Source organism: Phyllostomus hastatus, unplaced genomic scaffold, assembly GCF_019186645.2.
Source record: "Phyllostomus hastatus isolate PE091 unplaced genomic scaffold, TTU_PhHast_1.1 phas_scaffold_345, whole genome shotgun sequence".
NCBI lineage: Eukaryota > Metazoa > Chordata > Mammalia > Chiroptera > Phyllostomidae > Phyllostomus > Phyllostomus hastatus.
In genome coordinates, this window is record NW_025334024.1 from 13,709,836 (window position 1) to 13,735,897 (window position 26,062).

Sequence of the window (26,062 nt, forward strand, 5' to 3'; positions counted from 1 at the left end):
ACTAAGTACTAAAAAGCTTTACATACATTATTTCTTTTAATCCTCATTATTTCCCCCATTTTACAGGTGAGAAAAAAAGGAAGCTTAGAAGTAGTAAGTGGCAGAGTCTACATTTGAATCCAGGCATACAAGATTCCAGATTTTCGGAAAGCACTTCTCTTATTCACTTTTAGTGTTTGCACATTCCTTAAGATATTCATTTTTAAGAAGACATGCATTCCTCTAGTTCCTTAGCTCTCTCATGCACATCTGATAGGAGGTACCATTTGCCAAAAGTCTTATTTATAACTAGTAAGTATAGGGATGAGATTTACATGCACACCATTCTGCTTCCTTGGAAAAAGTGATAATTCTGAGAGAAATAAGAATCTCAGAGAAAATGAAAGTTTATTGACTATAATTAATAAAACTCTGTAGGTCAAGAATGTTCATCTAAGAATTATAGAATTTTAAGAAATGGGAATAACTATATGATCATATGTATATGCACACAAACAGAGAAACATATACATTATTACAAACAGAACCATATGATTTAAGAGATGGAAGGAATTCTAAATTAGAAAACTTCACACTGACACATCAATGGCCATATTAAAATTTGTGTGCAAGAGCCCTAATTCCCAGGCAAATACTCAATCTAGGACTAAGGAATTATATGGCTTTCTTCAGCATTTCAAGTCTCCGGTCGAGATCTTCGAAATCAACTTCCTCTGAATCATAAGGGTCAATGGAAAGGCTTGCTTGAGGTTTTGCATCAGGCAAATCAGGCATAAAGTTATCAAAACCAATCTTGGTTCTTGATGCTGGCTTTGGAGAAGTTTTGGGGTTGGGTCCAGGACCTATTCGTATCAAAAAAAATGTGATTTAAAAAATCACGCCAATATGTACTCCAGAATGAAATTCCTGCCTTAAAAACAGTAGGCTATTATTGCTATTGACAGAACAGTACATAGTATGGCTGGAAAACTAGACCACTCCCCCAACATGGAAATGGTGGTAATAGTTACATTGTGACAGCAATCTTCCACAACTGCGGTCTGAATTTTTTTAAAGGCACAATTTTTTCAAAACATGACAGGATGATCTAGTATAGTAGTGGTTTTAAAACTTTTTTTGAATTAAAGATCTGTTTGAGATCCATATCAACTTTGTGAACTACTACTTGGCTACTACAAGGGAACATACTGTCATCCCAGTTAATCACTAATAAACTCCTCCCACCAATGGAGGAATGACTCGTCTTATAACAACTGAAATATCTTTAATGAATATCAAGCAATATTACCAACCATTTCCAGCATGCCCTATACTTACCAGGAACCAGTATAGGAGGCAAATTGTACTTATAGGAGTCATTCTGAAAGAAAAAAAAAAATCACTGGGAAGCAACTGCTTTAAAACATAGTTTTTTCATAGTAAGCCTTCAATAAATATTTCTTAAAATTAACTTAAGTGAATTTTATCACAGTCAAGCTTTCTTCTTATTTAAGATGAAGGGTTTTTCTGCCTTCTGGAAATCAGCCTTAAGAGTGACTATGGGTTTTGATGCTTCTGTCACATATGGCCTCATACAAGAATCAAGGAATATTTTATATTTGAACCTAGAGACTACTTGTGAAAAAATGCTTCACTTTAATAAAATCAGAGGACTTTTCCTCCAACAAATAAATGGCAAGAAAAAACATAGAAGTGGGAAGAAGGAAGTGTTAGAGTTGAAAAGATTTAAGAGAGGTATCAACCAAATACAATGTGTGGATCTTTTGGGATCTTGATTTCAACAGAATAACTGTAAAAATGCATTTTCCAGACAATTAGAGAAATTTTATTTGGATTGAGTATTATACAATATTAAGAAATTATTTTTCATTGTGTTGGCTATCATAAAGACATTATTTTATCTTATAAAAACAAAGGGGGCCTGGCTGGTGTGGCTCAGTGGATTGAGTGTCAGCCTGTGAACCAAAAGGTTGCTTGTTCAATTCCCAGTCAGGTCACATGCCTCGGCTGTGAGCCAGGTCCCCAGTTGGAGGTGTGTGAGAGGCAACTGATCAATGCATCTCTCGCACATGATGTTTCTCTCCCTCTGTCTCCCTCCCTTGCCCTCTCTCTAAAAGTAAATAAAATCTTTAATAAAAAATCATCAATAAAAACAAAGGGTATAGGTTAGAAATATATAGAGAAATATTTAAAGGTGAAATTATATAATGTCTGAAATTTGCTTTACATTCCTTTCTCTCAAAAAATGAGGAAGAAATAGATGAAATAAGAACAGCATAATGTTTATAACTGTCAAAATGAGTGATGAGTACATGCAAGTCTATTGTATTATTCTCTCTAATCTTGAATATGTTTAAATTTTCCATAGAGTTTTCTTTATTTTTAAATCAGAGAACTTGCATTCCAAAAGCAGAAGCTGAGCAATACACAAGGTGTTATTCAGACAAAAAATTTCAACAAGGAAAATTAGAATTAAGTTATAGCTGAAATAGAAAATCTTTTAAAAAGAACTTCATGGGGTCAGAAATGAAAAGAATAACAATTTATTTTTACTTCACACTGAAGGAACAAAGAGTAAAGAAGATTAAGGTCTACGGCTCTTTAGTTTTTACTTACCTGACTCCTCTAGATTTGTGTATGTACACAGTTATGAGATTTTCACCCTATTTTCAATGTGAGAGTTAACTGTTTTCACTACACACAAACTGAATATATCTAATCTGCATCATGAGTCTAAATCACTGTATGTTCAAGACTTCCAGATTTGGCCAGCTCATACAGTGTTCTTTGTGGTTTGTACTGTGGTATTGTCAAGCAGTTGATGAAAGGCTGTGTGTAGCCCTATTTTCTCAAGAATTCAGCATAAAAACATATCAAATATAAGCTAAATGATTACAAATATTCCCCTGGCCTTAAAAACGTCACAAAGATAATTTTACCATCCAAAAGATTCATTTAGAAATACTTTCTAGCAGTAGTTAGAGTATCATTTCATATTCAGTATCCTCCTTAGCCATACTGACCTGTCTTTCACGAGGAAGCAATGAGGGACCAGGAACTGAGGACGGCACAGGTAAGGGCCCCGATGCAGACACTGGCAATGCCTGAAGTGCATCACCAGGTCTGGCTACAGTTCCACCTCCATTGTTGTGGGCACCTTTCTTGACATCATCGGTAAATCCAACACTAACCAGGTCTGCTGGGGCTTCAGCCTGAAGCAAGAGGGTAAGAATAATATTGGGTTCTCAATTTATTACACATTTGTTTATTGCATACCTACTACATGCCAGACACTCTTGGAAAGCACTGGAGAAAAAACTGTGCAAAGGAAATGTGTTTCCTGCCCTCAAGAAGCTGTGAGTCTAGTGTAAGTCAATGACAGTTAAAAGTAACCTCCAGGCTTTCTGGCCCTCACACTTCTTTGTCTCTGTTTCAAGGACTGTGTTCTGAGTGTCTGAGGTCAGGCACTGGTACACCAATGATTAAGAGCTAGACATAAATATGCATAGAGATGTCTCCAAGAAAGTTTAGCAAACCTTAACAGTGGTAAACACTGGACTTGCTCATTCATTTGCAAACTGTATTGACTACCTAATGTAAACCAGGCACAGTGCAGGGGACGGCACAGTGAACAAAACAGAACGAAGTCCCTGTGCTCCTGGAGCTGATGATATTCCAGAAGGTGATACATATAATAAACAAGATCACTAAGCAAACTATATAGTGTGTTAGATAAAGATAGGAGAGAGAGAGAAAAATTATAAAGCAGAGAAAAGGGAAGGGGTTGACAGTTTAGAGAAGGTAGCCAGTAAGGGCCTCACACTGAAGAAAGTGAGGGAGGGACCAGGCAGATAGTAGAGAAGATAGGGTACAGGGGGTACAAAGGCCCTCTGGTGGGGGTCAGCTGTGTGTGTTTGAAGCAGCGTGAGGAGGCCAGCAGCCAGTGTAGCTGAGGCAGAGTAAACTGGGGGAGAGCAGAAGGAAGGAGGCCAGAGACAAGAGGAGAGAATAGTTATGAGCAGCCTCTTCAGTCGTAGGTAGTAAAGCCATTGCCCATTATTCTAAGTGAAATAAAAAGCCACTGGGGGGATTCAAAAGCAGATGTGTGAAAAGATCTGACTTAGGTACTAACCAGATCTCTGAAGGCAATATTGAACATCAGTGAATGGGGAAGAAGGGTAGAGAAGCAGAAAAACCAGTTAAGAGGACCTTGAACCATTCAGAGAAGAGATTATTGCAGGTTAGGCCAGGGTACTGTCAGCGGAGATGGTGAGATGTGGCAGAATTGTGGATATATTTTGAAGGTAGGACTTGCTGAAGATTGGTTGGGGGCTAGCAGCTGTGAGAAAGGGGAGAGTCAAGGAAGACATTAAGATTCTTGCCCTTGCACAGAATTGCCATTAACTGTAGAAGAAGTGGGCTGTTGAAAAGGGTAACAGCATCATTAGACATGTAAAATTTGAGGTGTCTCTGAAATATCCAAGCAAAGATTTCAAGAAGGTGGGTGTATATACCAGCCTGGAGTTCATATCAGCCTAGAAGCCTTAGCTAGTGATATGTGTGTAAAAGTCCTCACCATAAAAATGGTGTTGAAAACCATGATGTTGGCCAGAATCACCTAGAGAGTAGAGGAGAAAAAGCAGAGGTCCACGGCTGAGCCCTTGGACACATCTCTAGTGGTATTTCAAGTGGTTTTTACCTCTTCACAGTCCCTTTTGGTATTATCTAAATATTCACAATATGCCATTTTTCAACAAATCATATAACTCTTTGAAAGAGAAAAATGAGTAAGAGTCCCTGTCAGGAAACCATCGGGAGCAAAGCATCAGAAAAGACAAGTGTGCCCCTAATCCAACCCAATGTGTCACATGCTGCCCCATCAACTGGAAGGCAGCAGTGTGGGAACACAGGATGGAACAGAGTTCCCTTGTGGCTTCTTGCCTGCACTAAGCACAAGTTTGACACGTGAGTGCAGGGACATCTTTTATAAAGAAGTTACTAGAGCCCTGACCGGGCGGCTCAGTTGGTTAGAGTGTTATCCAATATGCTAAGGTTGTAGGTTCAATCCCCAGTCAGGGCACACATGAGGAGCAACCAATGAATGAATAAATAAGTGGAACAAGAAATCAATGTTCTCTCTCTCTCTCTCTCTCTCTCTCTCAAATCAATAAATTAAAAAAAAAGAAGTTACCAGACACAACTTTATCAATTGCTAAAATAAGTCACTCCCCGTATGAGATGGTTTGAGAGACATTAGGGAGATATCCCTCTGGCCCTAAAATAGTTCCTGACCACCTTTTGGAAGCTTAATGCATCCTCCATGGCAATGATGATGATAAAAAGCAAAACTTGATTACATTTCTGATGGGCCAGCATTGCATTTAAATCCCTTGTACATATTAATTAGCTGATTTAATCACCCCAAGAAACTCAGATCTGTTAGTAACCATTAATCATTATTATCCCCCTTTTTTATTTATTGATTTTAGAGAGAGGAAAAGAGAGAGAGAAACATCAATTTGTTGTTCTGCTTGTTTATGCATTTATTGGTTGCTTCTTGTATGTGCCCTGATCAGAGATGGAACCCACAACCTTGGAGTATTGCAACGATGTTCCAACCAACTGAGCTACCCAGCCAGGGCCTTATCCTCCTTCTTACAGTCCAGAGAACTGAGTCTTTGAGAGAGTAAGTCAACTTGCCTGAGATCTCACAATTAATAAAAGGTGGAGCTAGGATGTGAATATGGGTCATTTCACCACTGAACTTAACACCCTTAGGCAAGACTAAATGATAGTGCCTTGTGCCTTTGGATTTTGTAACCTTCATTCTAGATCTTTAATAAAGATCTCTTTACTAAAATATAACATATCCACAGGACAAAGTAGAGATCTTAAGAACAAAAACTGTTTTTCACACATTTGGGTGTAACATTTTAGGTTCCTTCACCATTTCTTCTCCATTTCCCTGTTGACAACTTAGAAGGGTCATCTGATAGTTATCAGAAGTCAAGCTCTGTTAGGAAAAGTATGTGGGCAGACAAAAGGTATAAACTTTACCTGATTTACAATCCTGACATAGCTATCCTGAGAGTCACATTCCTAAGTAGAAAAAAAAAAATCTCCTAGCACACAACAGAAATCTCAGCTTTAAATCAATTCTCCCTTTTTGAAAGTACTCACCATAATTGTTGCCTGGGATTTATATGGCACATTATAGTTCTTAGCAATTTCTATCAGGTACTGTTCCACTAGAACCTGGGGTAGAGTGTCCACATTTAATTTACACATGAGCTGAAAAATAAAGAACATAACCGAGTTGGTCACACTCACATCTACAAAATAAGAAGCAAAAAGAGTTTAGCTGGTCTTTCACTTCTGCATCATTGTTCTTCATCTTTCTAGTCACTGTTATTTAAGATGTATGATGGTAGAAGGATAATTATCTAGCCACAACAAGGAGGGAATCCTCCTTGTATCATAAGACAGCCCTTGCCTGGGGTGAAGGCCCCTCAAACCAAATAGAGTAAGAGGAAAAGAATAAACATAAGAAAAATGTTTTCTGATTTCGCGATAAGCATTTTGAATTATGTCAGAGGTGATATTCAGCATATATAACAACCAGTGCAGCGAGGCACTGACCAATTAGAGCGGATGCCCTGAACGAGGAGAATGTCCACCAGCCTAAAACAGCTACTTTGGCCAGAATTCTGTGTCCAGCTGCATGTCAGGCCTGAATTATGAAAAATGTTCAAAAGCTGAACCTTCAAAGTTTCATTAACATCTTTGGTACCACTAGGCCAGTTACATTTAGGAAAATGTATGTTTTCTTAAGAATCAGCTCAGTTTTCTTGACTCTAGTTTTTTGTTTTTTTGTTTTTTTTTAATTGAGGTAACATTGGTTAATACCATTAGACAAGCTTCAGGTGTAGGACATGATAATTCGATACCTGTATACATTACAGCATGCTGACCACCAAAAAGTCTAGTTTCCATCTGTCACCATATATTTGTCTCCCCTTGAAAGAACTGAGTTCCCTAATTTAAGATCTTTATCCAACTTCCTCTACCTCCAATGCAAAAATTACTTCTACACATCTTTGGCTCTGCACAGAACTATATGTTTTAAGTTTGCCCAGCCTTTCCCAGTCTTCCTGGTTTCAAAAAACGTGTGTCTCTGGAAATAGTACTACCCGAGGGCTGACAGTTCCAATCTCACTGGTTCGACACAGGCGCCCATATTCTTGGCTGTACTTTGCACACAGCTGATTAGATACCTGCAGTAAACCATCACCAAGAAAGAAATATAGGCAAAATTGATCAAGTTATGGCAAATTTGCTTTAGATAAAGAATCACTGAAAGAGCAAAAATCACTTTCATGTTTCCTCAATGGAATTATGTTCTTTTAGCATCAAACAGCATTAACAATAAACTAAGCACTTTGTTTAATTTTTAAATGTCTATTAAATGTAAAACTTAAAACCTCTCATTCTAAACACCTTGTAAATTATGACACTCCTTCTCCCACAAAAGAAACACAGTCTCAAGTTTGTGGGGGTTTTTAAGCAATGTCCCCCCCCACCCCACCACTGTCCTTAAAAACAGTATTTATTTTTCACTTAAAGTCTAAAAGAAGAAAATATTTATTTTTTGTTATCCTTTATGAAAAGAAAGAATCCCCCAAGTAATCCTACAAGTCTACATGAGTAACATTAGCGATACGCTCATTTACAATCATGGCACAGGCAGTGAAAACTCGTCAAACTCACTATTTTCAATTCAGGCACTTCTGACTGGAGTTGAGGAGCCGCCCAAATGAGTGTAGACACAGATTCAGCCAGACCCGAGTCCAGTGCCCTAAGGAAAGTGCACAATTATGAAAATCAGGGCATTCAGCCCTAACTGGCATAGCTCAGTGGATTGAGCACGGGCTGCGAACCAAAGTGTCGCAGGTTCGATTCCCAGTCCAGGTACATGCCTGGGTTGCAGGCCATGACACCCAGCAACCGCACATTGATGTTTCTCTCTCTCTCTCTCTATCTCTATCTCTATCTCTATCTCCCTCCCTTCCCTCTCTAATAATAAATAAATAAAATCTTTAAAAAAAGAGAAAATCAGGGCTTTCTGTTTCCCTCTTTTCCCCACTTCATGGACAATGTTAAAAAAATAATGTCAAAATGAAAAATTTTAAACTGAAATTAGAATATAAATCTCTATGTACATATAGGTATGTAAAAGTATATACACGCATATACATGTTTATACACACAGAAATACATACAAATATGCACATATAAACTGAAAGGAGAAATACCAAAAATTCTTATCTCCAGATTTGGTGATTACAGATTCTTTTTGTCTGTATTTTCCAACTTTTTAATATTTTGTTTTATTGTTCAGTACAGTTGTCCCCATTTCGCCCTCATAACTCTCTCCTCCTGTCCAATTTTTGTATTGTAAGAAAAAAGGCATCTATTTGGTTTTTATAAAAATGGGTTTTTGGGCTGCCATATTTCCTCAAGCAGACACAAAATACTTTGTATTTTCCAATTTATCTACAGCAAGAAAAAAGCCATCTGTTTGGTTTTTAAAAATGGTTCTTTGGACTGACATAGTCTGTTCAAGCGGACACAAAATACTGTGACACAGTCCCGACAAGTTAGAGCCCACCCTCTCCCTCACCGGGTGGTAGGGATGGCCTGTCACTCCTTTGAGCCTGAAACACAATCAAGTTCAAGGGGTCTCACTGTGTGGTCTGGATCAGGCCAAACCGGGCCAGCAGCAGGTCACAGTACAGCTCCAGGATCTCCATGGCCTCCACGAGGTAGTCTTCCCGGATAATGTGCTCCACTCGGATCCGAGCTCGCTCATCTTTCCCAGCAGCCAGATAGTCAGCAATCTCTTTCCTTGCTTTCTGGGCCTGCTCGGCTGCAGCGCAAAGCATACATACAGAAGACTGAACGTGCAAACAGCAGTTTGTTAAATAAAAAGGCAGGTTGCACAGTAGTGTGAAACGATGTTTTTATAAAAACCAATAACCAAATAAAAACATACACTTAAGGTATACCGTTGATGCAAAAAGTGCTCAGTGTTTCACACTAGTTCAGCGGTTCTCAAAGCATCACCCCCAGATTAGCAATGGCTGCATTGCCTGGGAACTAGTTAGAAATGCTGATTCTTGGAGCCAACCTCCGCAATACTGAATCAGAACTCGGTGTTTGAACCAGCCCTCTGGATTCTGACCCCTTTTACAGCCTGGGAACCATTGCTCGAGGGGGTGTTTGGACTGGTCATCTTTATTGTAGTCTTTCAGCTTACCTTTATTTTCTAAAATGTTCCATAGTGAACATTCATTATTTTTGTAATAAAAAGATTAGCTATTTGAAAAAGGAGAATGTATGTCATGCTTTGCATTTTAAAAAATGTTTTCATATACACAATTCTGTTTGATCCCCACACCATCTGTGTGAGGTGTGTATGTTACGTGCACTTGACAGCTGAGAAAACTGAGACTCTGAAAGGTAAAGTGGCTTGCCCGTGGTCACATGATTTCAAGTAGCGGGTTGAATTGAAACTTAAGGCCAAATCTTCAGACTTGCACATAACTATGCTTTTCCACCAAGTTATGTTGTAAAATGAACAAGTAGAGTCATGCTGGAGAGGTAACAGCTGTAGCCTGTCCCATTCGTCATCCAGTGCCATAAGTAATGTCTTATTCCTTTGAGTTATCAACTGATGACTGAGCCTGGGAAAATAGGCTTTTCACAACTCGGGAAAACCTGAACCTCCTAATTATATACTCTGTCTGTCTGCCATACCCTAAAAGTCATGCTCACCTCATCATCATGAATAGACAGAGTTACTCTGTCATTGCAAAAAAATCTTTATATGAAACTATATTTGAATTTGAAATATACACATAAACCTCAGTGCTTGGAAAGTTGCCTAGCCAAGTCCAGCATAGGGAAATGTTCTTTGCCCTAGACATTGAGGGGAAAAGAAATTACAGTAAAGCTGGTCTTATTTCAGATAAATGCGAAACTGCTGTTACATCAACACTAATAACAACAAACATTTATTGTGTATCCAGCTTATAGTCTGTGTTACAAGTAGAACCCTGGAAGGTCAAGATTATTATCTCCTTTTCAAAAGCAGTCAATTTAGGTAAGACAGAACCAATTAACATTATTTCTCTCAGATCACTCAGGCACTTCATGTTTAAATTTCTCCATTTGTAAAAAGAGGATAAACTTTGTCTGGTTAATAAGATGTATCACTAGATTATCAGGATCAAATAAAAGAACATGTAGGGCCCTAGCTGGTGTGGCTCAGTGGACTGAGTGCTGGCCTGTGTACCAAAAGGTTTCCAGTTTGATTCCAGGTCAGGGCAACATGCCTAGGTTCCAGGTTGGGTCCTGGTTGGGGGCATGTGAGATGTAGATTTAGATGGGGGGGGGGCGGGCGGCGACATGCAGGGACTGGCTGTTTGAAAAAGGGTAAGGAAGCCCTTCCAGAAAAAATTTGCCTGGAAGCACAAACTTAATAGCTACTGCACATTTGAATACAGTTTAACTAGATAAAGTTCTCTGCCTTAGTGGAGAGAGGTTTTACATTTTAAACCTTTGGAAATATTTTTGCATTTTAAACCTTTGGAAATATTTTTTAAAAATTCAGCTTCTAATTTTGAGATCATTGTAGAGTCACATGAAGTTTAAAGAAGTAATACAGAGAGATCCAGAGTACACTTTACTGAGTTTTCCCCAATCGTAACATCTTGCAAAACCGATATCGATATGAATTCAGTCAAGATACAGAAGTGTCTTTGGACATTTATAAATGGTTTGTTCACTATAATAATCATTCCCATATTCCCACCAGTCAGAAATGTTATTTAAAATTCCACAGTTGGCAAGGAAGGTCTTAGGAGATACATCACGGGGCTGCGGGGAGTGGTGAGAAGGCTGCACAGAGGTCCGAGCGGCAGCTGGCTGGGCTGCCTGAAGTGTTACTACTCACTTTTCTTTCTTTCCAGGAGTTTTAGGCGACTGACAGCCAGTTGCAAGTTCGCACGAAGGCGATCAGCTTTGAAGGCAGAACTGAACATGATTTCATCACAAGGCACAGCAACTCTGAGCAAGTTTCCCAGAGAAAGAGATAGTCGTTAGTGTTATGGGAGCTCCGGTTTCTCAACATCCATTTTATTCATTCACCGAGCCCCACGTATTGAACTCCTGACTGTTTAGTAATGGTCTGAGTGCACCTGCTTCTCTGTGGAACAGATACCTCCCAGATATGACTCTTGCAATTCAAGTAGGGGATAGGTTTTTTTTCCAGGTTATTTCAATAGTCAGTGGTTTCACTGAAATTTTTGAGAATTCTGCAGGAAGTTTCTGACAGACATGAAAGTCTTTAGCAAGTGTCTGAGGAAGCGGACCACAGAGGGAGATTCCCCTCCTCCAAGGACGTACTAGTCACGTATGGAGAAGAAATTGTAAGACCTCCTTCTAAATACAATATTAATGCATTTGAAAGGGAAATCCGCATCAGAAGAGATGACATAACATTAAAAGCATGTGGAAATGAGGACATAGATTTGTTCAGAAAAGTAGATAAACACAAGCTTAACATGACACATTTCTACATTTGGATGTCTAGAAAAGCTTTTGAAAAACAACCTAATGCCAGATGTGAATATGTTCCTAGGGAAAGCTAAATCTACTAAGTATTTCGATACTTTCAGTGTATGCTTGAGGTTAGTTGTTTTCTGCCTTTGGCATTCAAAGATGAAATTCCTTTCCTAAAATGATACCTTTGCACATTGAAACATACAAGCAGGAACATGTGACAGTATGAGAAACGCCACCTCCTCCCCTTGTTACGACACACATGCTTTCCCAAGCTACCTGTAAATTCTCTCTGGCTTGCTCCCTTAACATTAAATAAAAAGCTGGGATAGCTGGACAGCTGTCTGAGCTTTCCCTGCCTGTACTACAGGTCTAGAAAAACCGAAAAGAGGAAACAGAGAGCTGGTTTGAAACTCCTGCCTGCTCAAGAATAACCAGCAAGGCAGGGTTGGGTTGTTGTTTTCCTACCAACAGCGTAGCTCAGGCTCTCCCGTCTCCCCAGTTCAATCTACATGCATCAAAGGAATTCCATAGGAATCCAGGGACAGAAAAGAGATGGAAAAAAACATTGAAGTTTAACCCCTTAGTCTCCAAATATCCCAAGTACCTTGGAAACTCTCCTTTTGGTTCATCAGTTCTTAAAACTCTGCAGAAAAGAAAACACAAAACTCGGTGACATAAAATGAAGGACTTTCAGAAGAGACCGAAAACAGAGCAAACAGGTTAACCAGATGAGAGAAGTGAGGAAATGGGAACAAAAGATTTACAAAGGGCAGTCTCCCAGTGTGAGATATCTTCATGACATTTCATTCAACAACTATTTACTGAGCCAGTCGCAGTGTTTAAGATCCGGATTTACTTAATGTAAATACCTTAACTTAAATAGAGAATTACCCAGATACCAGAGAATAATAGATTTTTAGAAAAATTAGGTAACTTATTTTAGTGTCTTAAATCTAGAAACCATATTAGTTTACTTATCACTAATATTCCTGTCAAACTGACACCATGGAGCTTCCTACCATCCATATGTACGACCAAAGAAATCAGGATGGCTTGGAGTAAGGATTTCTAAAAACAGGACACAGCGGAGGTATGACCCCACCCTCTTGGGACTGCAGCGCCAAACCAGGAAATCAATCACCTGTTTCACCAATCAGAACGTCCTGTTTTTGTTTTATTTTTTTAATCAGACACGCCTTTGCACCATGCAATTGTGTTGATGGCTGGTAGTCAAAAACCTTTTTTTGCTTGCATCTACCTGTGTTTGCTCTTTCAACTTTGTCTGAAAAGCACATCTGTGACTGTGTATCTTGATCTGGGAGAAATTGGCTATCCTTGAGTACACCTGGATGGTTCAAGGGTGTCTATTGGTTTTGTAGTTTTAATGCCAGTTGAGCAAGCTAAGCAATGAACTAGAAACCAGAATGCCAGTTAGTGCTAAAACCGAATCACTGAGGAGAAAGGCCACAGGACTTCCTTTTTGGTCAAACTGAGAAGGAAGGTGACTATCATGAATAATATTAATATTCATGAAGCAAAGCCCTTTGATTCAGAAGGCTACAGATCAGAAGCTTTACTGTGTTTCACCCACTGCTGCAAGGTGTGTGTGTGTTTGGAGTTTAATAATTTTGATGATTCTTTGTGCCCATCAAGGTGAAAAAAATATCAAAATTGAGATCTAAGAAATGCCTTAAAAGACTCTTAAAGGCCATATACCTTATTTGTATTTTAACTTACTCATTTTTAATATTTCTAAGATAATATTCTCATAAAAAGTTCAAACAAGTCCCTTTTGTTCCCTTTGACTACCACCCAATTCCACCTTCTTCTCCCAAGACAACTAATGTTAACTAGTTACACATCCTTCCACTTCTTTTCTGTAGATACAAAAATATATGCAACTATGATGTATGTACATTTTTGCTTATTTTTTCACTTAAAATGTTTAGAGAGCTCTTCAATGTACATTTTACTCCCACACCTTCATTCAGTTTAAGCTTCTCATTTTGCAGAAGTGCAAACCCAAATCTACAGTAGTAAAATGACTTTACTAAGGCTAGATAGCTACAGAATAGGGAGCAGAGTACAGCTAGTACTTTTAAAATCAGACAAAAAGTAATTACTTATTGAACAGAGTGTGCAGAAACGGAAAGGGAAGAACTCCACTCAGAATTCAATCTCTCCAACAGTTAAACTTATTTTTTCTCAGTTTAGTTTGTTTTTTAGTTTGCAGTAGTTGTTTTTTTGGACATAGGTGTAATGGAAGCACAAATTCAAACGGTAATTTTTTTTCAGTTAACAGAGAAGTTCATGTCACTATTAAATTGACTAGTTAACGGGCAATGGATGGTGACCTAATATTTCATCAAGTAGGCAAGCACTCTTTCCACCAAACTAAGCTGCTTCCCACTGTACTAAACCTCTTCCTCTAATTTCTCAGACTTTTAGTCTCTTACTACATTTCTCCTTCCCCTAGATCCTGGGTCTGGCCCATCCTTATTTTCCTCAGAGGCCTGTCTCAATTCAAATAGAGCTCCCATCTTCACCCCCGGGATCCAGAGGGATCTCCTTACTCTCCTGGGATCCGGTCGCCTCGGGATTCCCTGAGGCTCCCAAAAGAAGGCTTCACAAATCAGGCCCAGGAAGTCCAGGCAATGAGGGTGGCTGACCGCCATGCCCCAGGCTCTGCTTAGCAACCCCTAGAATTTCCTGGAGCAGAAAGATTGCGGGGTCATCGCGGGATCATGGTGAAGGGTCCCGGCCCAGCCCTATTCACGTGACCCAGCCCCAGTGGGAAGATTTCACTTTTCCTTCGGAGCGGGTGCCGGCGGCGACTCGCAGGTGGCCAACCCACCCTCCCTGCGGGTTCTCCTGGGCGTCACTCTCCAGCCCAGCACTGACGCCATCGGCCCGCGCCGGGGGCGGGACGCGCGTTACGCCATCTCCAGGCGCCCGACTCGGGGGTGGGGGTGCTGGGTGTGGGGCGGCTCCGGGGCCGGGGATGGCGGCGGCCGCTACTGCGGCGGCTCCGGGACGAGCGGGAGGAGCCCGAAGAGCGCCGTGAGATGGGCCGGTGAGTGTCGCCGGGAGTGGCCGCCTGGCCGGCCTCACTGAGGCCAAGCAGGCCTGGGCTCAGAGCTCCGGAGGAAGTGGCCCCCCGGACCCCGTTGCCCCCTCGAACCGCGGACCGAGCGAGCGAGAGGCCGCGCCTAGACCCCCGCGCACTTCTCTCTGACCCAGTCCAGAGGGCGGTCTCGGGCTCCGGCGACCCCGCGGCTGTGTCCCCACTGGCGGGAGTGTCCGAGTTCTTGGGGCGGGAAGGGGCCCCCAAACAAGGAAGCATCACCTGCGGACCCTAGCCCCTGCTCCTCTGCTTGGAGGGTCGACCCCCCTCCCCGCCCCCACTCTCTAAACGTTGAATTCCCAATTTCGAGCCCTACCCTTTTTGTAGCAAAGATTGCGAGATCACAAGAAACCAGAACCCCCAGTATCTTTCGACCTCCTCTCTGGCGGGCGCACCTCTCGCCTTCACCGAATTCTGATCTCTGGCAGGGTTCAGCCTTTTGATTCCTTGTTTCTGTTGGCAACGTTGGCAACTCTCTGGAACAGCCCCTCTTCCCCGTTAGCTCGGTTGGGGTAGCGAGCTACGTCTTCTCCTTTTGAAACCCTCATTGAGCCCCTTCAGAGGCTGAGGTTTCAGGTTCCGAAATGTGTTTTGCGTTGTGGGAACCTGGTACACGGGCTTGGCTCTTTGTTGTCATTTCTCAGACCTTTCGCCTCTTTCAGTCCTTTTATTAGCTTGTGTTTGGCTAACCCCTCAGTGACCTAGAGGCCGGTTTTCTTTAATGTTTTAGTTGCAGGAAGCAAGAATCATTCTGGGGTTGAAGGTGGACCCCATTTTTGTTGAGAATGAAGGAGAAAACTAACTGCTTTTCAGTTGCTGGAAGTGCAGCAAAGAAGGAATACAGGACTTGTGCCTGTTGTGCAGTTTGTGTTTATGGAACGAGGGACGACGTATCTTTCCACCTTGTTTTCCTCTCTCATCACCTTTTTGGGTACGTCTGCACCTTGCCAATCGCAAGAGATAAATGTTGCCTTTGGTTTGAGGCTTGTAGTGTTCTGTAGGATTTGGGCAGGACAGTGGGTAGCTTCTCAGAGTACTGGGCAGTCCTGCTTTCTCCGTTTTCAGAGATTAAGACTCTTCTTTAGTGCTTGATGTTTCTGGCATGTGTGGGTTCAGATATTGACAGTTTAGCACAAGTTTGGTTGCCCATTGTTAGCTACATTAGGACCAAGGGAATGTTTTTAATTTCTGTGTTACCTGATTCGGCACTCGGTACAAAGTTGTCACTTACAAAATTTTACACACACAGAGGAGACCTTTATTTTCACTCTGAAAATCTGTTAATAAGGCTTCCCCTTGAGTGAGTCCCCCCTGACCTCTTTTTCTGCCCCAGAAACATAAATAATCGCTCTTTTTCCTCTAGTGCTGCTTTTCTCATTTAAGTAACCTCCACAACTGTGTTTTCATCAGCTCTGAATAAAAGTGAAATCTGTGAAGTTCATTTTTCCTGCTTCCCATTGTTCACATGGAAACAATGTTGAGTCTTCCACTTTATTTGTACATTTACCTGAAATTGGGATTGGAGGTAAAGTTAACCTTTGGGGAATAGGTACAGCTAGAGAATGAAGAATACGATGCTAAAGAAAACAATGAGATTTGACATGGAAAATTTTTTACAGGAATGTCTTCCTATAAATTAGAGTTTAAGAGATGGCTTTTTCTCTGTTTAACTTCTTGGGCACTCTGGGTGCACATGCTATTACCTCTAGAGAAGAGGACAAAGCAGGGACTCGTGGAGTTTGATGTCTTTGTAACTGCAGAGTTACTTTTCTTGATGACCCTGGAGAGGGGTCGAAGGCAAGGCTCCTGCTTACTTTATCTCTATGTCTGTCTTCCAGGCTTGCACGCCAGCGGAAAGACACTTGCTTACTACAGCTGCTCAGAAGCACCACTGAAAGCTCAGGTAATATAGGCGCTTTGGATAACTTGTTGCAAAAACAAACAAACAAAAATCTGGAATTCAACAGTGGAAAAACAGAACAGAGTGTAATATAGAAATCTCTTTTCAGATCCAAAGAACTGGAGCCTGATTGGAAGATATAGGTGACAAAGTTCATATGCACTGAAGTGTTCAGACCAAAAAGATACTTTATGACAATGGACAAAAGCATGTATGGAAGGTGACAACGAGAGAAAGGGGAGATCCTTCTTACTGATCATGCAGACCTAAGATAGTAACAAATAGGCATGTTCGGAGCAATGGAATCGGAATTTTAGGAAGTGGTGCCTAGTGCAGACCTACAGTGGAAAAGGAGCCACTGACAAAACAAAAGAAAAAAGAAAGGGAGTGAGTGAAGAAGGCAAATTGGAGGTGGTTAATGTGAGGAAAAGAAGTCTGTGTGAGGTCAGAAGAGTTTTGTTGTTCCTTGGGGAGGAGGAGAAGCAAATAAATTGTAGAACACTAGTGCCATCCTCTCCCCACAGAGCCCAGATTTGAATGTAGTATTTCACAGGGCAAAGACAATACTAATGTTCCTAAAGGTGTAGGGAGGGAGGTGTGTAAAAATAGGACACGAGCAAATCTGAGGACTTACTGACACCTGGGTCCTTGAGGTAGTGGTGATTTGAGGCAGAAGAGGATGAGAATTTAACAAGGGCTGGGCTGAGGGGACTAGAGATAGGTGAGTTCATAACCCAAATTAGGCTGGGGAAAGGAAGTGGGGATGAGGTCATATGTTTAGGAAAGAAGATAGCACAGTAGTCTTTGGCGGCAAAAGGAGAAAGGAAGAAAGACCCAGCAGCAATGACCGTGTATTCAGATCCTTCAGGGAAAAGGCTGAGAACAATTATAGGCACAACTAATCATGAAACTGCTGGTCTCTCTCGGTTTATTTCTGCTTTGTTGAATGCTTGTCCTTGTAGCTCTGTGGTTTTGTGACTGTTTTCTCATGTGTATCCTAGGCTGAATGAGTGAGAAGGGTAGCATCCTTGTCTGCCCTGCTCTCATACCTCTTTTTTTTTTTCAACAGTCTCCTTTGTTGCATCTCCCTACATGGCCACAGTTCCTTCTGTTTTCTTTGATTTGGTTCTCCCCTAGGTTACTTTACTTTGCCTCTGATTTGTTCCCTAGCAGATGTGGGCGCCTCAGCCAGCAGCAGAGAGGGTTCAGGGGAGCCACAGAGAAGCCCCTTCTGATGCCCCAAGGAGCAAGCCAACCCCTTCCAGGCTCCAGGAACACCACAAAGCAATATGAAACCTGTTCATGAGAGGAGTCAGGAATGCCTTCCACCAAAGAAACGAGACCTCCCTGTGACCAGCGAGGATATGGGGAGAACTACCAGCTGCTCAACTAACCACACACCTTCCAGTGATGTTTCTGAGTGGTCCCGAGGGCTTGTGGTGGCAGGGCAGAGCCAGGCAGGAGCCAGAGTCAGCCTGGGGGGTGATGGAGCTGAGGCCATCACTGGTCTGACTGTGGACCAGTATGGCATGCTGTATAAGGTGGCTATGCCACCTGCCACCTTCTCTCCGACTGGCCTCCCATCTGTGGTGAACATGAGCCCCTTGCCCCCCACATTTAATGTAGCGTCTTCATTGATTCAGCATCCAGGAATTCACTATCCCCCAATCCACTATGCTCAGCTCCCATCCACCTCCCTGCAGTTTATTGGGTCTCCTTATAGCCTTCCCTATGCTATGCCACCCAACTTCCTACCGAGTCCCCTCCTTTCCCCTTCTGCCAACCTTGCCACTTCCCACCTTCCACACTTTGTGCCATATGCCTCGCTCCTGGCAGAAGGAGCCACTCCTCCCCCGCAGGCTTCCTCCCCAGCTCACTCGTTCAACAAAACCCCCTCTGCCACCTCCCCTCCTGGGCAGTTGCCACACCATTCCAGTACTCAGCCACTGGACCTTGCTCCAGGCCGGATGCCCATTTATTATCAGATGTCCAGGCTACCTGCTGGGTACACCTTGCATGAAACCCCTCCAACGGGTGCCAGCCCAGTCCTTACCCCTCAGGAGGGCCAGCCTGCTCTGGAAGCAGCCCCTGCCAATGGACAGAGACAACAAGAGCGGAATGTAGTTAGACGGGAAAGTGAAGCCCTTGACTCTCCCACCAGCAAGGGCGATGGCCAGGGACTGGTGCCAGTGGTCGAGTGTGTGGCGGATGGACAGTTGTTTTCAGGTTCTCAGACTGCACGGGTGGAGGTGGCAGTGCCGGCACACCGAGGGACCCCAGACACCGACCTTGAGGTCCAACAGGTGGTTGGCACTTTAGCTTCTCAGGACTATCGTGTGGTGGCAGCACAGAGGAAAGATGAGCCCAGCCCCCTCAACCTGTCCCATCATACCCTGGACCATCAGGGTGAGGGGCGAGGGTCAGCCAGGAACCCAGCAGAGATGGCTGAGAAAAACCAGGCCCGAGGGTTCTACCCTCAATCGCATCAGGAACCGGTGAAACATAGACCTTTACCCAAAGCAGTGGTTGTAGCCAATGGCAACCTGGTGCCCACTGGAACTGACCCAGGCCTGCTGCCCATGGGCTCGGAGATCCTGGTGGCATCAAGTTTGGACACGCAGGCCAGAGCCATCTTCCCAGACAAGGAGCCGACGCCACCCCCCGTTACCTCCTCCCACTTGCCCTCCCATTTCATGAAAGGCGCCATCATCCAGCTGGCTACAGGGGAGCTGAAGCGGGTGGAGGACCTGCAGACCCAGGATTTTGTGCGCAGTGCCGAAATGAGCGGGGGGCTGAAGATCGACTCTAGCACAGTCGTGGACATTCAGGAGAGCCAGTGGCCTGGATTTGTCATGCTGCATTTCGTGGTTGGTGAGCAGCAGAGCAAAGTGAGCATTGAGGTGCCCCCCGAGCACCCCTTTTTTGTATATGGTCAGGGTTGGTCCTCTTGCAGCCCTGGGCGGACTGCACAGCTCTTCTCTTTGCCCTGCCATCGACTACAGGTGGGAGATGTCTGCATCTCTATCAGTTTACAGAGCTTGAACAGTAACTCAGTTTCTCAGGCCAGCTGTGCTCCCCCAGGCCAGCTGGGCACCTCCCGAGAAAGGCCTGAGAGGACAGTCTTGGGACCCAGAGAGCAATGTGACAGTGAGGGGAAGAGCCAGCCATCAGGCGAGGGCTCCCAAACGGTCGAGCCCTCGCAGCCAGAGCCTGGTGCTCAGGCCTGCTGGCCAGCTCCGAGCTTCCAAAGATACAGCATGCAAGGGGAGGAGGCACGGGCTGCACTGCTCCGTCCCTCTTTCATTCCACAGGAGGTAAAGCTGTCCATCGAAGGGCGTTCCAATGCGGGAAAATGAACCTCTCTCCCAGACCAGACTGGGGCTTACCCCAGAGCTGGGCCTCACCGTGAGCAGGCGGAGGATTTGCACATGCCGAGCAAGGAATGGCTCTCTTGGCAGTGAGATTGGAGGGGCGGGCGGCGGGGGGGGAAGAGGAGGCAAGAAGGCAGCCTCCCAAGGCAGGGTCTGTTGCTCATTACCCTGTGGCATTCTTTCAGGACAGCCCCAGAGGATGCTGTGATGGGGAGCAGCAGGCCTGGGCCAAGGAAGGAAGGGGGTACATGCAGGATAAGAGACATTCCAAATATCAGGGCCTCCCTATTCTTTCCTCCCCATCCCTATCTCCTGCAAGGGGAAAGTCAGGCTTTGGGAGCAGGTGGCAGAGGGAAGGAGCAACGAAAGAGCCAAAAATGATACACAGCTTATAGTAGCAGTTCAACTGTCTGAAGTTATTTTTTTCCTTTCTTTTTTTGTGGTGGAAGGGCAGGAGCCCCATGGTTAGAATAAGAGGGTTCCCACCCAGAACTCTCCTTTTGAGAGCTGTGCACTTTAAAGGGTAATGTTGTTACACAGATGTCTGTGGCTGGTTTGTGGGGGAGGAGCGTTCATCTACAGGACTTGGGTTGATCCTGCTTCAGCCCTTTCCCATTTCTCACCATTCCTCCCACAAGCTTCTAGCACCAGGAGAAAGAGCAGCCCCTTCAGGGTTCAGAGTGAAGTACTGTTTTGGTGGGGACCCGGTCAGGGGACTTTGGGAGAAAGACGTTTTGGCCAGTCTGACCAGGCTGTATGGGTGGCTTCTGGAAAGGTAGCTGATGTAACAAAGCTCCTCCTACCCAGCATGCCAGACCTGCTTTGAAATTATACTGAATCTCTAGCTGGTAATGGTGACTTTTGAAAGAACTAGTAGGCCCTTTCCCCAGGCCCTGCATTCCTCTGTCTGTCTGTGTTGTGCCTAAGTGCCTGCGTGGCTCCCATCCTTCTGTTGCCCTAACCCCTCTGCATGGTTTCTTGACCTGGGCCTAATTTGTAGCTGCTCTGTCTTCCCCCTTCTGCAAAATTGGTTTTGTCCACTCTGACCAAGACCTCCAGTTTTTGGTGTGCAGGGTCTCTCTGGTTTCCCCTTCAGTTACAGTCTCCGTTTTTATAAACTCAGAAAGAATCATGTCCCCTCCTCTGCAGCTCCTTTGTGAATCATGTCCCCTCAGCATCTTGTTTGTGGAGAAACAAGAAGGGCTGGGCGGTACTCATCCTGGCGTTTTCTTACAACTCCTCCCATCTTAATCCCCTCCTCTCCTCGCTGCCCCCTTCCACAGCCGACTCTAAGGTTCTGGGTAGTCTTGATAACGTGTCAATACCTTAAGTTGCCTAGATTTTGTGGTGGAGTATTCCTCTGCAAAGAGTATTTTCAATCTTGGTTGCATTTGCCTCCCTATCTCTTAAGCCCACATTTTTTCCCCCACAACTTTTAGCATCAGCTCAGACTGTGGTATTCTACTGGGTATTGAGAACTAGGCTCCCCCACCAGCTTTCAGGTGGGTGGGTGGGTTTTTTGTTTGCTTTTCGGGGGTCTTTAGACTCTTGAAGTAACTCAGGGTATTGTCCACCCAGCTCTGGAGAGGCTTCTCCCAGGGTACGATCCTGGCATTTCCTTGAGAAATGTGCTCGGACGCCAACACCTGGCCTGCCATCAGGAGTCTCGCGCACGTCTCTGAGGTCTGATCTCTGCTCTGTCAAAGACTTGAGGCAAGTCTTGTGACCTCTCACTCTTTCACTTCCTCCCCAGCTGCCAAATGGGGATAAATAATCTTACCTACCTCCTGGGGGGGAGGGGGAGTTCTGAGAATGGAGTCATTCTTAGTGTTCAGGTGCTAAAGGTTGTTCTCCTAGCGAAACAAAGTGGCTGAAACTGGCTTGTTTGTTACAAGTCCTACACTCCACTGTTTCATTCCTTGAGAGCAGTTACCTGGTCGGCCAGCTTTTGGAGCCTCATCCAAAGGAAGCTGCTGACCTACTGCAAGTACTTAAGTTTCTGGTTCACCTCAGAATCAAACACCAACCCTGTCTGGTGAACACTCAACCTTGTACTCATTTGGGATCATGTCCTTCCCCCTCTGTCCCCCACGTTCTCTGAATGCTGCTTTCTTTGGTTTCTTTGCTACCATGGGGGTCTGGGGGGCTGAATCTTGGGGACTCCTCATAGAGATGGTGGCCCTTAGAGAAGGCCTCCTCTCTGGCTCTTCTGTGAACAACTCACTCCTAGGGGCTATTTGCTTGGGTTTCTCAAAAACATCCTTCCTGATAGGAAGGCGTATCAGCTGGAGAGAGTGACGTGCACACAGTAGACACTCAAGAAATGTCCATCAGGGGCACCAACTGAGCTTCTTCCTTGTGGGAGCAAATCTCTGTCTAACCAGATACAGGCCAAGTAGTTTAAATCAAATAACCCTCTACTACCCAGTCTGGTAACTTCCACTTAACCTAGGAAAGAGAAAATCTTGTGTACCTTGGCAAGTTGGGCCCCAGCCGTTCTGCTGCTGTTCCTCTTCTGTCTCTTGGGGGAAAGCAGTACCAGCCACTCCCCTGATACTGTGCCATGCATATGTAATGTATTAATACTTGATTTTGCTGAGCTGCAGAAGTGTCTTTTGTAAAGTGTGGTCTCCCAGAAAAAGAAGCTCTGTGCTCTAAATCTTGATCAGAACTGTGGCATTTCCCTTGCCTTTTCCCTCTGGTTCAGTCTTTCTTCCAGGCATGAAAAGTAAGAGTAACCTATGGGGTGTCCATTCTTCCTTATAGGAATTTCATAAGTTTGCAAGAGACCTACGAGTGGTTTTGAGTGAGCATTTTAGTGGGAAGCTGTCAGCTTTTGGGGGAATGGGCAATTGGAGAAGGCCAGAGCCAGTCCCTTGTCAACGGTAGGCTGTTTCCAGAGCTTGGGGATAGAAAGGAGGATGGCTAACTTCAGCACTAAACAGAAATGACTACACCACTTTAAGAGTAGGGGAAACAGATAAAGGATGGGTAATACATCCAAGTCTTGGATCATCGATCCTATCCTTCCAAGGTTAGTATGCAGGAGGGTGGGGAGGGTGGCGGCCTGGGAAGGGGGGCTTGGGAGTCCAGAGCTGAGCACTCACACCTATGAGGAGGGGCCCCAGTGGATCTGGACTGACCCTTCTACACTCTTGGTCCCAGTTGGTCAGAACGCCAAGGGGTTTGGTTCGTGCTGCTTTGCCACCACTGCTGTCTGCTCACTGTCCTGCCTGCTGCCCTTCAGAGCTCCCTGTCCTTCCATGTCTCTGGCCATATAGATGGAATCCAGGCACCCTTTGCATTCTCACCTGTGCGAGTATTTATAGCAGAGTCAAGGGGACTCGGAATTGTATGGCTTGCTGCTGGGGGGAGGGTGACTCCAAAGGGATGTGGTTTCAGTGCTTGCCGGGAGCCCTTTGGCTCCAAATATCTGAGTGTCTTGAGGGAGAAACCAGCAGGTCATACTAGTGGGTGTTTTGTATTAATGTATTTCCTTTGTGGTATTTTGTATCCTGTTTTTAAAATGGTGGGGAACCAGGTTAGGGTCTGTATCAGCATCCCAGGGAAGTTCATTGGCTCCAGTTACGTGGATTCTGGTCTGGGGTTGGGAAAGGGTCTGAAGTTGGGTTGAAACAGCCCCTTGGTGGCATTTAGTTTTATTTTTACCAGTGGGCATCATAGGAGATGCATAGGTTGGTGGTATCATTTAAACTCGCAACAGGCGGGCATATTGAAGAGCTGAGTGATCACACTGGAGATGAAGCATGGACATGGGTTGACTGAGAAAGGGCCTGGGTCCATTAAAGTAAAGATAACCTGATTGATTGGCCATGGGAGATTAGGTCACAGTCTTAAGAGCAAAGTAAATAGGGCAGAAGCCAAGTTTTAGGGAGACTTGTTGGCTTCCTAGGGCGAAGTTCACTAAACCACACTGAAGCTACAATACTTTCCAGATGGGAAAAAGTGTACACTACAGTTGAGGAGCTGAACTGTGCTGGGTTGGATGTTGACCAGGAACCTGTTAGCCCTTTGCTGGGAAGCCTTCACCTTCCAAGCTTCCCTGGAGTAGGGAAGGCCTCCTACATTATGCAATAATAAAATAAGCATCTGAGACTTTGCAGTTGTCAGTTGCTCTTTCAACTCTAGGACCATTCTTTGGACCAGAAGCCTGGCCTGGGCCTAGGATGACACTGGCCCTTGAGATGCTAGAGTTGACTGCACTCTCTCCTTACCTGCAGACTATGCACAGTGCCTGGGGCAGGAGGAGGAGCGGTGGTGTGGTTTGCCCTGCTGAACCTCCACAGCAGGAACAGTAGTAATAAATGCACTTTTCACACTAAGGTTTCTTTATGATTTCTGTTAAGCCTAGATTCTCCCTCAGTAGATTGCAAACTCAACAGTCTGTGTGGTTCCCTTTTAACTGCAAACGCCCAGCAGTGAAGGTGGCGCCCCAAACTGGGTTCCTGTCTGCAGTGTGTGTGTGGCAGCAGCCCATGTGCCTTTACCTAGTGTCAAACTTGCAAGCATTGATTTCTGTCTTTATGACTGTCATGGGGACTGAGGTTCATCAGAGAGTGAGCGTGAACTGATGACGCGGTGGTTTTACACCCACTCCCTGGACGGGGAGTTTGCACGTAGTTGTGAGCTGTGAGTGGTTAGTGCATTGCTGGTATTGCTGAAGGCAGGGTTCATCCCTCATTTGCTTGATACTCACATTTGAGAGAATCTTGTGTTGGGGGAGAGACTGACTGTTCTCTTGACAAACTTGAAGTATTAAAAAAATAAGGCTGTCCCCTACAACCTTCCTAGTCATGTATAGGATCCCTGTAGCCAAAACAGTGTACGTTCCAGCTGCAGAGAGCAGACTGCTCTCAGCTTGCACAGCACCTTAGGGGAGGGAAACATGGATAGGGAATGGGGTGGAGAAAGGATGGGAATGTCATCCAGTTGGCTTTAGGGTCCCGAGGAATAGAGAAGGATCACTGGGGAGGTTTGGATGGAGCTGATTGGTGTAGGAGTTCCCTGTAGATAAATTACTGACCCCCAACTACCATCCCCAGTATGTAATGGCTGAATTAATATGTAATCAACTGCATTGTATCTAAAGCCTTAGAACTAGTCAGGTGCTCCCCCCACCCATACCATTTCTTACCCTCTAATCCTACCTGATCTTTAACAAAGCATTAATAATTCTAAGGATAATCTCTATTTTGTTGTGCTTTTTTGTAACTGTTTTAAATAAATCAATTTGTACTGTATATTTGTATTTTTGTGAGATCCTTTTTGCTGTTTTACCATTTTAAGTCTCTGTACTTGGCTACACACAGATTGTATTTTTATTGTTAATGCTCTTCTTATGGATACCTGCATTTAACTTGTGGACTATGTAAACAATATATATCAATATCTATATATCTATATATCTATCTATATAAACTACTAGCTTTTCCTTTTGGTGTTTGCGCCTTTTTCCTATCCCAGCCTTAGATGGCCGTTGGGTGGGGGTGAGAAGCCCTCCGTGGGCAAGCTTGTAACAGAGACCACATGGTACCCATCTTTGTGTGATGAACTCCAGGCGGATTATGTGAGCTAGTCCTGGAGCACGGTCTGCACATTTTGTTGCTGTGTATTTCAGAGACCCAGAAGTTTACCTGTTGGCTTAGATACTAGCATAGTCAATGAGAAGGACCTGAATATGTCTTCATTGGCGGCCTTGTGTCCATTTTTCTTCCCTCAGGAATACTGTCAGAAATTGCTGAAATAAGTCAGTTCCAATGATAGTTACTGCTTCTAACTCAGAAAGCTTGCCACTCAGGTACAAGATAGACTTACTGAGCATTTACTGTGTGCCACGAACTATCCTAAGTGCCTTATATATTAACAGTCATTTGTTGCTAGTAGTAGTAGTTACATTTTATGGGTGGGGAAACCAAGATGGAGGTCTAGTAACTTGCCTGAAGTAACACAGCTGTTAAATAGCAGTGCAGAATTTTAAATCCAGGCATCTAACTCCTGAGTCTGTTAACTAACAGTTCTGAA

The 26,062-nt window shown here is 44.0% G+C and overlaps 2 protein-coding genes across 10 annotated transcripts; one reads left to right on the forward strand and one right to left on the reverse strand.

The window, feature by feature from the left end:
* Positions 1-42: 42 nt before the first annotated feature.
* On the reverse strand, positions 43-15,367 carry LOC123806197 (IST1 homolog). Of its 7 annotated transcripts, none has more exons than XM_045819253.1 (10): positions 15,145-15,367; positions 12,230-12,268; positions 11,015-11,127; positions 8,746-8,926; positions 7,768-7,855; positions 7,191-7,274; positions 6,181-6,291; positions 3,024-3,212; positions 1,318-1,360; positions 43-842 (listed from the first exon to the last, which is right to left on the reverse strand). In XM_045819253.1, the coding sequence occupies exons 3-10, from the start codon at positions 11,100-11,102 to the stop codon at positions 655-657; spliced, it is 972 nt and encodes a 323-aa protein (XP_045675209.1). In that variant the 5' UTR covers positions 11,103-11,127; positions 12,230-12,268; positions 15,145-15,367; the 3' UTR covers positions 43-654. The 7 variants fall into 7 exon arrangements, with proteins under 7 accessions (XP_045675209.1, XP_045675210.1, XP_045675207.1 ...); XM_045819254.1 differs by having other exon boundaries at positions 15,125-15,367; XM_045819251.1 differs by having other exon boundaries at positions 15,066-15,367.
* ATXN1L (ataxin 1 like) lies at positions 14,579-25,476 on the forward strand. 3 transcript variants are annotated; one of them, XM_045819249.1, is made up of 4 exons: positions 14,579-14,698; positions 16,588-16,652; positions 16,759-16,869; positions 17,823-25,476. In XM_045819249.1, exon 4 carries the CDS (start codon positions 17,939-17,941, stop codon positions 20,003-20,005), a length of 2,067 nt encoding a protein of 688 aa, XP_045675205.1. In that variant the 5' UTR covers positions 14,579-14,698; positions 16,588-16,652; positions 16,759-16,869; positions 17,823-17,938; the 3' UTR covers positions 20,006-25,476. The 3 variants fall into 3 exon arrangements, with proteins under 3 accessions (XP_045675205.1, XP_045675204.1, XP_045675203.1); XM_045819248.1 differs by lacking the exon at positions 16,759-16,869 and having other exon boundaries at positions 17,820-25,476; XM_045819247.1 differs by lacking the exon at positions 16,759-16,869.
* Positions 25,477-26,062: the final 586 nt, after the last annotated feature.

What these genes read in the sequence shown, in the direction of transcription:
- LOC123806197 (XM_045819253.1), bottom strand. Translation starts at nt 11,102, where the DNA reads ATGTTCAGTTCTGCCTTCAAAGCTGATCGCCTTCGTGCGAACTTGCAA. An exon ending in AATCCCAGGCAACAATTATG is followed by an intron (nt 3,213 to 6,180) that starts GTGAGTACTTTC and finishes CTCTTGCTTCAG; the next exon opens with GCTGAAGCCCCAGCAGACCT. An exon ending in TGCTTCCTCGTGAAAGACAG is followed by an intron (nt 1,361 to 3,023) that starts GTCAGTATGGCT and finishes TTTTTCTTTCAG; the next exon opens with AATGACTCCTATAAGTACAA.
- ATXN1L (XM_045819249.1), top strand. Translation starts at nt 17,939, where the DNA reads ATGAAACCTGTTCATGAGAGGAGTCAGGAATGCCTTCCACCAAAGAAA.